This window comes from Aspergillus welwitschiae, assembly GCF_003344945.1.
Source record: "Aspergillus welwitschiae strain CBS 139.54b unplaced genomic scaffold BDQ94scaffold_19, whole genome shotgun sequence".
NCBI lineage: Eukaryota > Fungi > Ascomycota > Eurotiomycetes > Eurotiales > Aspergillaceae > Aspergillus > Aspergillus welwitschiae.
Window position 1 is genome coordinate 116,526 of NW_020798713.1, and position 12,247 is coordinate 128,772.

The 12,247-nt window shown below is 51.2% G+C and overlaps 3 protein-coding genes across 3 annotated transcripts; 2 read left to right on the forward strand and 1 right to left on the reverse strand.

Annotated features, from left to right (window-relative positions):
- Positions 1–481: 481 nt before the first annotated feature.
- Positions 482–5,495, forward strand: BDQ94DRAFT_179313 (WD40 repeat-like protein; the record flags this gene model as incomplete). The annotated part of the gene is made up of 4 exons (XM_026773338.1): positions 482–487; positions 936–1,415; positions 1,472–3,436; positions 3,484–5,495. The coding sequence occupies 4 exons, from the start codon at positions 482–484 to the stop codon at positions 5,416–5,418; spliced, it is 4,386 nt and encodes a 1,461-aa protein (XP_026625357.1). The 3' UTR covers positions 5,419–5,495.
- An 892-nt stretch (positions 5,496–6,387) lies between these two features.
- BDQ94DRAFT_41867 (uncharacterized protein) lies at positions 6,388–7,586 on the forward strand. The gene is made up of 3 exons (XM_026775718.1): positions 6,388–6,663; positions 6,726–7,107; positions 7,169–7,586. Exons 1-3 carry the CDS (start codon positions 6,537–6,539, stop codon positions 7,386–7,388), a joined length of 729 nt encoding a protein of 242 aa, XP_026625358.1. The 5' UTR covers positions 6,388–6,536; the 3' UTR covers positions 7,389–7,586.
- An 11-nt stretch (positions 7,587–7,597) lies between these two features.
- BDQ94DRAFT_145206 (OPT family oligopeptide transporter) lies at positions 7,598–10,692 on the reverse strand. Its single transcript, XM_026766592.1, has 6 exons — positions 10,168–10,692; positions 8,704–10,116; positions 8,493–8,658; positions 8,365–8,437; positions 7,906–8,303; positions 7,598–7,847 (listed from the first exon to the last, which is right to left on the reverse strand). The coding sequence occupies exons 1-6, from the start codon at positions 10,415–10,417 to the stop codon at positions 7,775–7,777; spliced, it is 2,373 nt and encodes a 790-aa protein (XP_026625359.1). The 5' UTR covers positions 10,418–10,692; the 3' UTR covers positions 7,598–7,774.
- Positions 10,693–12,247: the final 1,555 nt, after the last annotated feature.

A 12,247-nucleotide genomic window follows, 5' to 3' on the forward strand; every position in this document is an offset into this window, starting at 1 on the left:
CGGCGAACGAAATTTGGTAGCTGCCTAAGGCTCCTATTACATTCTGTGCCTCAGGAGCGTGGACTAAGAACTGACACTTTCTAGAACCTATCTATCCTGACTTAAAAGAGATTTATGTTAAGCGGCTGGCCAAAGGGTTACGGACGAGTCTTTGACATGCCATTGATAAGGCAGGTCTGTCAACCCTACGTGTCTCGAAATGTTCTCGGGCCTCGATTACGTGTGGCAATTTTCTTACTTGCTAATCTAAACCTGATGACTATTTAAAGAACGCCATACCAACATCCTGGTTGCCACAATGCTCGATGCTTCATGCTCATTAAAGTTGTATCCCCATTGTGGTGGTTGGCAAGCGGCTAGGTGTTGTGATGGGCCTATGCACTGGCTCAGAACGAACAATCACAAACGGCTAGTTATATCAACTAGCCCGACAGGTGCGACTTGGTGTTACTTGAATACACATTGAAAGGGCATTATCTCAATGGAGGTGTGAGCGGGTTCGCTTCATTCTTTGTAAACGACTACAAAAGCTTGGAGATTTGCGGGGTCTTCCTAGCAGCATAGAGTTCAACTAGCGAATGTGCTGTGAATCGGGCGCTTAGCTGTAAGATGTGGCATCAGGAATAGGAGATATAAGGACACGCTATTTTGAACTTGGTCGATTGGCCAATAGCCTCTGCTATGTTTTCATCGTCGCTTATTGAGATGATCTCCTTCCAACAGGGATAATGGCCGGTTACCCCGCTACTCAGCCGCGCGCTATCTCGGCGCGTAGTGAGGCTGCGCAGCCCAAGGCTCACCCTTACGCATGCCTTTAAATACACGAGTCCGGAATCTTCAAATTGACTGGACCGCGGACTACTTACAAAACCACAGTAAGCTCATGTCAAACCAACTCCGAACTCGAAAACACCAACATGAAACGCTACTCCAAGAGAATTTGGCGGAAATTCAAGGGCGGAGAAGACGGTAAACCTTCATCCGCGGTCTCTTCCGTGGTCCTCGATGAGACCTATGGCGCCCAAAGAGCTGGAAATAACCCCGCCACAACGCAGCAAATTGTGGAAGTGAAAGGGACCGACTTGTGGCAGATCGCTTACGAGGATCTAAGTCCAGCCGACAAAGGGGTGCTTGCAGACACTCAGCAAGTTGGACGACCGTCTCTTCACCGTAGCAAGACTTTGGAGGTAGTGGATGACGTTATCGAGGCGACGAAGAAGCAGTATGAAGAGTATCAGAAAAGGGGCTTGAAGATCAGGAAGGGAGCAGATAAAGATTCCATCAACGTTCGTGATATTGCACACAAAATCTTGAATGCTACACTATCATTCAGAGGAATCGCAAACGTGCTCGTGGGTGGCGATCAGACCGGCACTGCATCCATTGCTTGGGGAATTGTGTTGCTCGGGTTGACCGTATGTGTCTTGCCGGAAGCCCACAGATTTCTAATGCTAATTGAATCCATCAATAGATCACATATAACCATCATCAGATACGCAAGGCTCAGTTTCAATCGGCTGAGTTCTTGACAGACGTCCTAACACGTTGTGCTTTCATTGAGAAGGAGCACTATCACGATAGCCGATATGAAACGCAGGACAAGGTTGAAGTTGCTATTGTCCAAGTCTACAAAGGTATCCTGAGCTATACAGCGCAAGTATACAGGATGCAACGGGCTAATGTGGGGGAGAGATTATTGGAAAGTCTTTTGCCAGTGACAAACCACCCACTCAAAGAAATTGAGACACAGATCAGGAGCGACGAGGCAAGATTGCGCCAATGGGTCAGACATGACGAGCATTTACAAAGCCAAGCGAAAGCTGAAGAGCTGCTTGGGCGGATAGATGAATTCATCGTGTTACTGAAAAACTTACACCGGAAGTTCGATCTCTATAATCTCCCAGCTGCCGAAGGTGCTTCATATGACTCATATCAAAATCAACATCAGGAGGCGTGCCTTGATGGCACGAGAGAGGACCTTCTTCAACAAGCCAGTGACTGGGGAAGTTGCTCGCAAGGCGCGTGTCTCTTCTGGTTGAACGGCATGGCCGGCACAGGAAAGTCGACAATTGCACGATCACTCGCCAGGACATTTGAAGAAAAGGGTCAACTTGGAGCGACCTACTTCTTCAAAAGGGGTGAAGGTGACCGCGGGCATGCGAAGAGGTTTGTCTCGACAATCACAAGACAACTTATTGCGGTAATCCCCAATCTAGCAGTTGGCGTCTCGAAGGCCATCGAAGATGATCCAGATATTTCAAGACGTGGTTTTAGAATACAATTTGAAAAGCTGCTTCTCGAACCCTTGAGTGAGCTGGAGGATGGCCAAAACCTGACCAGATTCGTGATCGTGGTCGACGCACTGGATGAATGCGAAGAGGAGCAGGATATAAGGCTCCTATTGCAGCTCTTCCCCCGCATCCAGGAGTCAAAATCTGTCCAGCTACGGGCCTTCATAACCAGCCGACCGGAACTACCGATACAGCTCGGCTTTCAGCAGGATACAGTCAAAACTAATCACCAGGATCTCGTTCTTCATCAAATCCCTAAGCCAGTGATTGAGCACGATATATCTCTATATCTGAGACACAAGTTAAAGATAATCCGGGAGACTCGGTCACTACCTCCGGACTGGCCTGGTGATAACATCTTTCAGGAACTGGTCAAGATGTCAGTCCCCTTATTCATTTTTGCGGCCACCGTGTGCCGTGTGTTTGAAGACTATGACCTGGACCCTGTACAGACCCTCTCTGAGATCCTCGAGTACCAGAATGAAGAATCCAAGTTGGATGGAACGTATCTTCCAGTACTGCAAAGGCTCTCGACCCATAGCGGCAAGCGGCATAAGATGATTATCGAGGAATTCCAGGAGGTGGTCGGCACAATCATAATCCTCGAGTCGCCACTCTCAGTCTGCTCCTTGTCCGAGATCCTTGGTATCCGAAACAGCACTATAAATACACGTTTGAGCCGACTCCATGCGGTGCTTGATATTCCAGATGATGAGACAAAGCCCGTAGGGCTTTTCCACTTGTCGTTTCGAGACTTTCTGCTCGATCCAGAGACACGAGAGAAGACGGAGTTCTGGATAGACGGTGGGCTAACGCATCACAAGCTCGCTGTCAAGTGCCTTGAAATTATGAGAAGCAGGCTAAAGAGGAATATGTGCAATCTCCCATATGAGGGGTTTGAGCGAACTGAAATCAACGCAGACACTGTCGGGAAACCCCTAGAACATTTCATACCATCTGAACTAGAATATTGCTGCCGTTACTGGATACGCCATATAGCACAGTGCAAAGACCCAGTAGAGCTAGGAGATGAAATATACGCGTTTCTCCAGGAGCATTTCCTTCACTGGGCAGAAGCCATGTGCTTGTTAGGTTATGCATCCGAGGTTGTTGGAGGTATCGAGACCCTTCAGTCACTGATAAAGGTACGTCCATTGAAGCCAATTTCTCGAACGGATACTAAGATACACAGAATCAGGAAGAGTCTGAAGCAGCCAGATTTCTATATGATGCAAAACGGTTCATGCTCAAGTGTCGACGTATAGCTCATGTTGCGCCACTCCAAGTGTATTGCTCTGGGTTAATATTCGCCCCAACCAAGTCACTTATTGGAAGCACACGTGAATTACCCAGATGGGCCCAGAGGTTGCCAGAAGTTGAAGAGTATTGGAGTGCGAATCTGGAGAGCATTGATGGCCATAGTGGCCTGGCGGTTCGATCGGTGGCCTTTTCACCAGACGGGCGATGGTTGGCTTCAGGGTCCGACGATAAAACCATTAAGCTGTGGGATGCGGCGACCAGGACGCTGCTCCAGAGCCTTGAAGGCCATAACAGATCAGTGGTATCTATAGCCTTTTCACCAGATGGACGCTCTCTGGCATCGGGGTCTCACGACAATACTGTCAAGCTCTGGGACCTGGCGACCGGTTCACACCAGACCGTGGGAAGCCACGAGGAGAAGGTTTGGTCCGTAGCCTTCTCAGCTAATGGCCAGGTGATAGCATCTGGTTCTGAAGATCGTACAGTCAAACTTTGGGACTTAACGAGCGGCTCACATCGGACATTGAGAGGCCATTATAGTCGTGTTTGGTCTATAGCCTTTTCAGCCGATGGAAAATGGCTAGCATCTGGCTCCGATGATAAAAGCATAAAACTGTGGGATCCCATTACAGGCGATCTGAAAGATACACTAGAGAACCCTAGCTGGTTTGTCGAGGCAGTAGCCTTCTCCCCGGATGGACGCTTGGCGTCTGGAGCGGGTGCTGCTCAGATTTGGGACCCGGAGACTGGTACCGTGCGACAAACGCTAGGGAACGTGACAGATAGAGTCTGGGCAGTGGCCGTCTCCTCCGATGGACAGTTTTTGGCATCCAGCCAGCTACACGATAGGTCGATCAGGCTATGGGATTTGACCACTGGTACGGTGCAGCAGACGTTAGTAGGCCATCCTTCTAGTGCTCAAAGTGTTGCTTTCTCCCCAGATGGGCGACTGCTGGCATCGTGTTCTGCGAACAACATCATCAAGCTCTGGGACTTGAACATCACTTTCAGAGACGGGGAATCTGGAGGCCTACAATCCAGCTCTGAAGACTTCTCGGCACTTGCCTTCTCGACAGATGGACACTGGCTCGTATGCGGTATTTTTGACGGTACCATAGAGATTTGGGACTTGGCTCTGACGCTCCAAGGCGACCCAGCGACCAAGGCCGTGCGGATGATCCTTGAGGGACATAAGCGTGGTATTTCATCCCTGACCTTCTCTGCGAATGGCAAATGGCTGGCATCCGGCTCATTTGACAAAACGATCAAGATCTGGAATTGCAGCACCTTCCGCAGCGGTGCAGCGAGTGATGCTCTGCATCGAGAACTTGAGGGACATGGTGGCGGGGTTCTTAAAGTACTGTTCGCACCAGACGGACAGTGGCTTGCATCCATCGCTGATGATAGGACAATTAAGCTCTGGGACCCTGTTACTGGTACCCTTCAGCATACTATGCAGGGCCACCAGTACATGGCTAGGTTTCTGGCTTTTTCACCAGATGGACGGTGGCTTGCATCTGCTGACAATGTGATCAAGGTCTGGGACACGAACACTGGTGCTCTATTGCATAGTATCGACATCCCTGGATTTTTAGGGGAGCTCTCATTTACCAAAGACGGGCTTCATCTGGACACGACTTTCGGGGTGTACAGTATTCCGACAGCCGATCCCACAATTCCAGCTGACATTCTGCCCAAACCGGAACTTTGTCTTGTGAGAGAGCAATGGATCACTCTGAATGGTAAAAAAGTCCTTTGGATACCGCCCGACTATCGCGGCCATGTTGCCACTCGTGATAGAGTGTTCGCTCTAGGAATCAAGCCTTTGGGGCGGCGAGCGAGGTCACTTGCGCTGTTCGAGTTTTGATGATGATATTTGTCGCGTCGCCATGTAGCTGAGTAGTATCTCGAAATTTGTGGGAGCAGCAAGCAGGAGCCATGGGTAATTTAATTCAATCTATTTTGATATGATCCTGCCACCAATCATGGGTTCTGTGCGGCCACGAGGGCGTCGGCCGAATCTCCACCAGCCTGGAATGTGCCAATTAGGGCGCACGGGGATGAGGGTGGCTCTATCCGCCAGACTCCGGCGGGAAACCGGCCAGCCGCCCTAAAATGTCTATTATAAACATCTTGGTCCACCGCGACCAAACGTGCCTCTCAAAACTCACAATGGCTTGGTAAGTGCGGAGCGATGTGTAAGCGCGACCGCTTCATTGGAGCGCTGATGCTGGCCTAAGATCTCACCCCTGCATCGAAGTGGTCCACAAAGAGTCCTCCCCGTCGGAGACACGCGACGATGGCATGATTTGAGGCAGATACAATAGCATGCTTTTCATTGTGCACCAAGAAGAAAATTACCCGATCCTCAGCGGTTGCAGTCACAGAAGATCGACAAAAAGGCACAATTGCAGAAGTTGACCTCTTAATCAGACAAGTTCGCCGCACCGCGGGGCCGGCATGGTGTTGGGGCTGACAGCCTCGGATGGAGACACGAGCTGAGGCCAAGACGATCCATCGATCCAGTGGTTCCCACGAGGACCCAATGCAGTGTAACCATGCACAACAATGGCCCCTCTCTTCTGGTCAATGCATTCCAGACCCCTCCCATCTGTCTTCTGCCTCCTGCTCATGGAATGGCCACCAACACCGGGCGCAAGACTAAACCAACGCGATAACGAACGGCTGCGACCTGGCCGTTTTTGCAACCGGTCTAGATAGACCATGTGCGCTATCCTCAACACTAAAACAGACTTTATGCCGGCTGACACCCCCACTGCTAGGCAAAACTTAGTGCAATCCAATTGTCACAGTGGCTTCAGAAAAACCGAGGCCATCGTTATAGGCCACGTCTCCTGAGAGGCGGAGACTGACAAGAATCTAGCCTGGGGCAGAAGATATATATTCCGGCTACTTCCCCCCGTCGGCTTTTCACTCAACATCCCTACACATACATACCCAGCATACCACTACCCACACACCACAATGGGCGACGCTGCAGGACTCCCCGACTACGTTCTGGACCCCAATGCGGTCCTCAACGACACGGACGCCGCCTGGCGTCACGGAGGCCCCCCGGACTACAGCAAGACCCGGGCCTACTACGAAGAGAGTACGCCTCCTACCGCATCCAAGCAACCACCCCAGATCAGTACTAACAATGAATACAAACAGCCAAGAAAATGACCCACGAAGCCGGCAGCCTTCCCTTCCTCGTCGAGAACCTGGTCAAGAACTGGGAAATCGAAGCCTCCTTCAAGACCAACCTCGCGGACTGGCGCACCATTGACCACGAGACATACCATTTCACATTGAACGGCGGGCCCCCGTTGAGCGGCGAGCACATGCTGAAAGTCGGCACGTATAATGCGCTCCTCACGCCGAGTGCGTACTACGATCCTGCCAATAATGATTTCGAAGCGAGCCACAAGTCGTTTAAGCGCATGATGCCTACGTTTGCGTGGGAGGTGCTGGAGGTATATAGTGGGCCGCCGGTCGTGGTATTTAAGTGGAGGCACTGGGGTGTTATGGCGAGGGATTATGTTGGATTTAACGAGTATGTTTGATATCTCTCCCTTTATTGATCTTGGTGTGGATATGGGCTAATAATGGTATAGTAAGGGAGAAAAGGTCAAGATCGCCGCGCACGGCGGACCCATTGATATCCAAGGTATCGTGATCGCCAAGGTCAATGACGCGCTGAAGCTGCAGCGCATTGATGTGTGGTTCGATCCGCTGGAGATGTTCCGCCAGATTGCCAAGGATCACGAGCAGACCAAGGTGGAGGGCGAGGAGAAGAATGCGTCGGGGTGTCCGTTTGCGGGGGCAAAGGAGTAGATGGGATGTATGATGTAAAACTGAGGATATGTTAGGATACGAATTTCTTTACATGTTGATCCTGGTCATCAGTCTGATAATACGCAATACTTCGTAGGGTAGTCGCTTTTATTTAACTTGGATACTTGCTGGCTTGTTGCCATCCTCGTGGGTTCACTGATTATCTATTACGGGCAGTGCTTGTTACGTATAATCGGAGACTGTATGATGCCAGACTTAGGCAATCATTCCTTCAATCGCTTATTGTATACTCGTTCATAACATTATACATTGAGGACATTCCATCCCATACTCAAATGTTTCATCGGATCACATGAAGTACGCTCCCTACCGTCTCCACACTACACATACCACGCACGTATGTCCTGCGCACGGCGGCCATCCACCTACAACGTCGCCGGGTTGACCTTGCAATAATCCAAATTATGAATATCGGTATTGGGATTCCCCGCCCAAGTCCTATCTCGTCATTAGCATCCCACACTCTCTCAAAGCTCAGGAGAGAAAGATAACTCACGGGAACGCATGCTCAGTCCCACTCCCTCCAAATACCGCAAACGTAAGAATGAACACACAAATTTGCGTGCCACCATCCAACGCAGCCGAGACAATATAATTATACTTGTTGAACAGCTGCGGATGATACCGTCTCAACCAGAATTGCGCCGCAAATCCCAATAGGAAGTACGACATGATCGAGGCGTTAATACCCACGAACAACCAGCCCATGTACCAGAGGATAATGGAGGTGTTGAGGTACGAGAAGATCGGATGGGGGTAGAAGCGGTTGGCGAGCCAGAAGGGCACCGGCACGATGAAGCCGACGAGGTATGCTATGGTTACCCATTCGTAGCGGCCGCCGATGGAGAACATGTCGTTGGCAATACTCCAGGCAATGGCGAGACTGTTGAATTGGTTTGGGGGTGTTAGTTTTGGTGTTGAGGAGATGGGATGAGAGGAGCAAGGGGGGACTTATTTGAACGTTAGCGCCACTCCAGATGTTGGTGCCGTCGATGGAGATGAGGACGTCGGCTTGGTTTCGGACGATGCTTGATTCATAGTCAGTGGGATTATTTCTGATATGGGGAGGGTAACGGAGCATACATCAGCATCATCACGTAGTTGAAGAGAGCTCCGATGATGCAGCCCATGACTTGCACGAAGAAGGTGCATTTCGGCGATAGATGCACTTGCTGCGCCAGTCGTAGGTCCTTGGCCAATACCTGTCCCTGTTGCAGCGAGTTGTAGGTGAAGCAGGTGAAGTAGAGGTCTATTGCGTTAGCTAGGTCAGAAAGTCGATAGAGATCTCACGTACTGGCCAATGGCTTCCCCGGAAACATGTAGCCTGCCAACATTTGACAGATGGGCTGAACGTTAAACTGAAACCCAGTTAACCCATACTGGGCACCAAAGAAGAGCATAAACACCAGCGTGAGGATGTTGCCGACGATGAATCCCCACCACGGTAGCGTAGACTTCATCGCATACAAACAGCCCAATCCGACAGCAAAGCTGGCAATCAGTACAGCGCCCCACCACCATAGCGGAGTATCCTGATAGAGGTTGCGCAGCATGAGACGATAGTGCGGATCGAGGGTATCGTCGTTGACGCGTCGCGCGAGACGTTCCTCAGGGGTCTCCTGATTAGCCCAGAACTTGTAGGTCTCGGGCTTCAGCCATTTCTTGAGCTTGCTAGGGGCAGCCCACGCCCAACCGACCTTGATATCGTCAAAATCCCACAACAGCATATGGGTCAGTGTGGCAGTCACTCCCATGTTGGAGGTAATGAGGTAGACCACATATGTTCCGGTCAGCCAGGGCAGACCCTGCTCCTTGAGGGCCGCAGGATCGACAATGTATTCGGAGTTGAGAATCAGGGTTTGATTGTACTCGTGGTAGTACGTGGAGTTGGAGTCGCCGTAGTAGAGCAGTTGAGAGAGGAATGGAAAGTCCTGGGACCGCCAAATATTGGCGTAGTAGATGGCCATGAAAAGGATGATGCAGCCCAAGTACCCGATGAAATTGTTAGTCATAGCGTACAGTGGATACCACAGCGGTGATCCCAACGAGGCAATGTAGTTCCAATCAAAAGAGAGGGAGAGGAACCCGAGTCCCTCGTTTCCGGAGGCACCGCCAAACAGGTTTGTGAAGACCAAGCTGTGCTGATCGGCCAAGCAGAAGATCGAGAAACCTTCAAGGAGGGGAAATATGTACTCAGGAATTATAGTCCAGAAGAAGAGGATGAAGAAGAAGATGTAGAAGATCTTCATCCGCGCCTTGGACTGTGCCTTATCCTTGTGCAATGACTCAAGCAGACTGCTGATGGGCAAGGTCATGGGCCAGATCATCTTGGTTGGCCGCACGATGACATCCCGTAGTAGTCCGGCAATGCCGAAGCCGATCAGCTGAGAGGACAGCACGATGAACACAGCAGCAGCATGGTTGGGGTAGCCACCGTAGAAGAGCTGTTGGGCTGACAGGGCCTCGGTGGCCAGCGCGGACTGTGTCGCGGCGGAGGACATGAGGGAGATGGCCGCATGTTCTTTGGCGTTGAAGGGACCCGGATTCAGCAACTTTCCGATGACGCCGCGACGGGGGATGGCATATGCCATGAATTCTCCCAGGATGTAGGCAATCACTGTGAGGAAGACCTGCGAGACGTAGATGGTTTGCGGCTTGAAGTAGAAGATCTCCTGGAGCACACCACCGAAGATGGATAGACCGGCTCCTACTGGAGATTAGTAGGGAGACCATGTTGTAGTTGGAGAGGTAGTCATACCCAGGAAGACCATGCGAAAGCTCCATGGGTTCAGCGATGGATCATCCTCGACCTTGATGATATGGGTAACGAGATCTTGCGCCGTGCTCACCACCTGGTCGCTATCATAGTCGTCGTCCTCACCAATGCGCACCGTCTGACCCTTTTCGAGCACCTGAGGCTCTATCGCAGGAGAATTCTGGCTCGACCTCTTCTCATCGTAGCTAGGCACCTCTTGTCCCAGGGACACATCGGCCGACTTGCTCTCCATGATATTGCTGAACGAGGTCTGACTGGACGCTTTTTCCTCCGAGGAAGCAAGGAGGGACCGCCTGCATTAAATACGAGGCCACCCTCCCAGAGGAGCATTACTGGCAGCAGAAACACATGGTGGTTGCCACATGGGACTCTCACGATAAGAGCTGCAGAGCGGAGTGGCTCTCTCCCTCACAGGGACCAAGCACTCAACCCTGCATGCTAAGCATTTTTAGCCTAGGACCCGATAAGCCAGGACCTGAACAGGCTGAAATAGTGTGTAAAACTGATTGCATTTGACTGTCTGCAGATGCAATCCAAGCGAGCTTATTGGACTGGATAAGAGCATGATAGTTCGGTTGGCATCGCTTCACGCCTCGTTGGAGAATGAACCACTGGAAAGGTGGCATCCCCAGAACCCTGGCCCACTATTATACGAGACTTATCTGTCATTTGTGGAATTGATTTCTGTGAGACATGCAGATGCCGATAAGGCTCTCGTCTAGCCTTTGCACGGTCGGGGCTTTCGCTGAGAGATATTGTGTCTGTACCGATGCGAACCGATGGATCACCATGGAGTGGTGGCATTGGCTGTACGAGAGATAAAAACATGAGCTCGATGCCTCAATTAATATAACTACACACCATAAGCAATAATGACTGGAGCCTCATACACACACTGCCCATCCTCTTTCCCACCTTGACACTGCTCTCCCCTCCTGCTGCTCTCTCTCTGCCCTCTTTCTGCGTTCTGTGTCGGCGCTAACCCCGAATGGGGCGGGTATCGGCAGTCCGACGGATCTCCGGGGGCCGCACGTCCAGCGCCGATCGTTACTCAACCGAGCAGAGGGGAGGGAGCAGTGAGCAGTGGTGTCACCGACCATAAAAATGCTTGCTTCTGCCCATCCAGCCATCAGTTGTCCAGTCTGCTCCATTGTGTGCCAGTCTCGCCCCCAAGGCCGCGCATCTGAAACCAACCGGTTGGATGAAATCAGCCGTCGGGTGGCACCCGAGCGGCCACTGGCTGGGATCATCGCCCGCAACGCGTCAACAGCAATCAAACGAAGGATGCGAGATTATTCAGCGGGCGGTTCCTTTCCCATTTTCCCCCTTCCTGTCAGCATGTCTACTCTATCATACTGTAACATTATTATATTGTGATTATTTTTATTCTGGGTGATGTGTCCACTGGACCGCACGTGGAATGAAGATTTTCCTTCCCTCGGGACGAGAAACCATGGCGCAGTTGGTGTTGTGTGCGTGTGTGTGCGTGTCGGCTGTCCGAAAATCGCCCTAAACTCCGAGGCACGCACCATTTGCCATTAATTCCCTCTGCGATTGATTTCTGCCTGTCCCTGCGACCCTTTGTGACCCTTTGTGACCCTTTGACCCTGGATTCAGGGGCTTGGTGGACTCATAGCGATGGGGATAGGGACTTTTGACCCTTTTGACCCTTTGACCCTCCCATTTTCCCTGGCCTAAGTACGCTGTAGTCGTAATTATAGAAAGAATCTTGCGTGGACTGGGGCAAAAGGGGAACAGAACTTATCCATGTCCGAGCAGCGATCGGCCAGTCACCAAGCCGGCTGGATCCGAGACCCGCTGCGTGGGAACTCCCAAGAGTCGTTAAGCAAAGCCAAGAGATCAGCCAAGATGTCGCTCACGAGCCTAATTGCTGGATTGCCATATCGCTTGTCGTTGTACCATCGCGTAAGATTTTATCATTGTTTCTGGGGGCTGTCAGCTAGTCTAAAACGTACTCCTCAAACCAGAGAGGCTGATGATGCTGATGATGGGCCTCCACCCCCCAAAATGGTAGCGCCATTCCATGAGAGGCCCAGTCTCT

Excerpts from the sequence above, each read along its gene's own strand:
- BDQ94DRAFT_41867 (XM_026775718.1), top strand. The coding sequence starts at position 6,537 with ATGGGCGACGCTGCAGGACTCCCCGACTACGTTCTGGACCCCAATGCG. Across the intron at positions 6,664-6,725 it reads CCGGGCCTACTACGAAGAGA|CCAAGAAAATGACCCACGAA; the intron begins GTACGCCTCCTA and ends GAATACAAACAG. Across the intron at positions 7,108-7,168 it reads GATTATGTTGGATTTAACGA|TAAGGGAGAAAAGGTCAAGA; the intron begins GTATGTTTGATA and ends ATAATGGTATAG.
- BDQ94DRAFT_145206 (XM_026766592.1), bottom strand. The coding sequence starts at position 10,417 with ATGGAGAGCAAGTCGGCCGATGTGTCCCTGGGACAAGAGGTGCCTAGC. Across the intron at positions 8,304-8,364 it reads GGAGTGGCGCTAACGTTCAA|CAATTCAACAGTCTCGCCAT; the intron begins ATAAGTCCCCCC and ends ACACCCCCAAAC. Across the intron at positions 7,848-7,905 it reads GGGACTGAGCATGCGTTCCC|GACTTGGGCGGGGAATCCCA; the intron begins GTGAGTTATCTT and ends ATGACGAGATAG.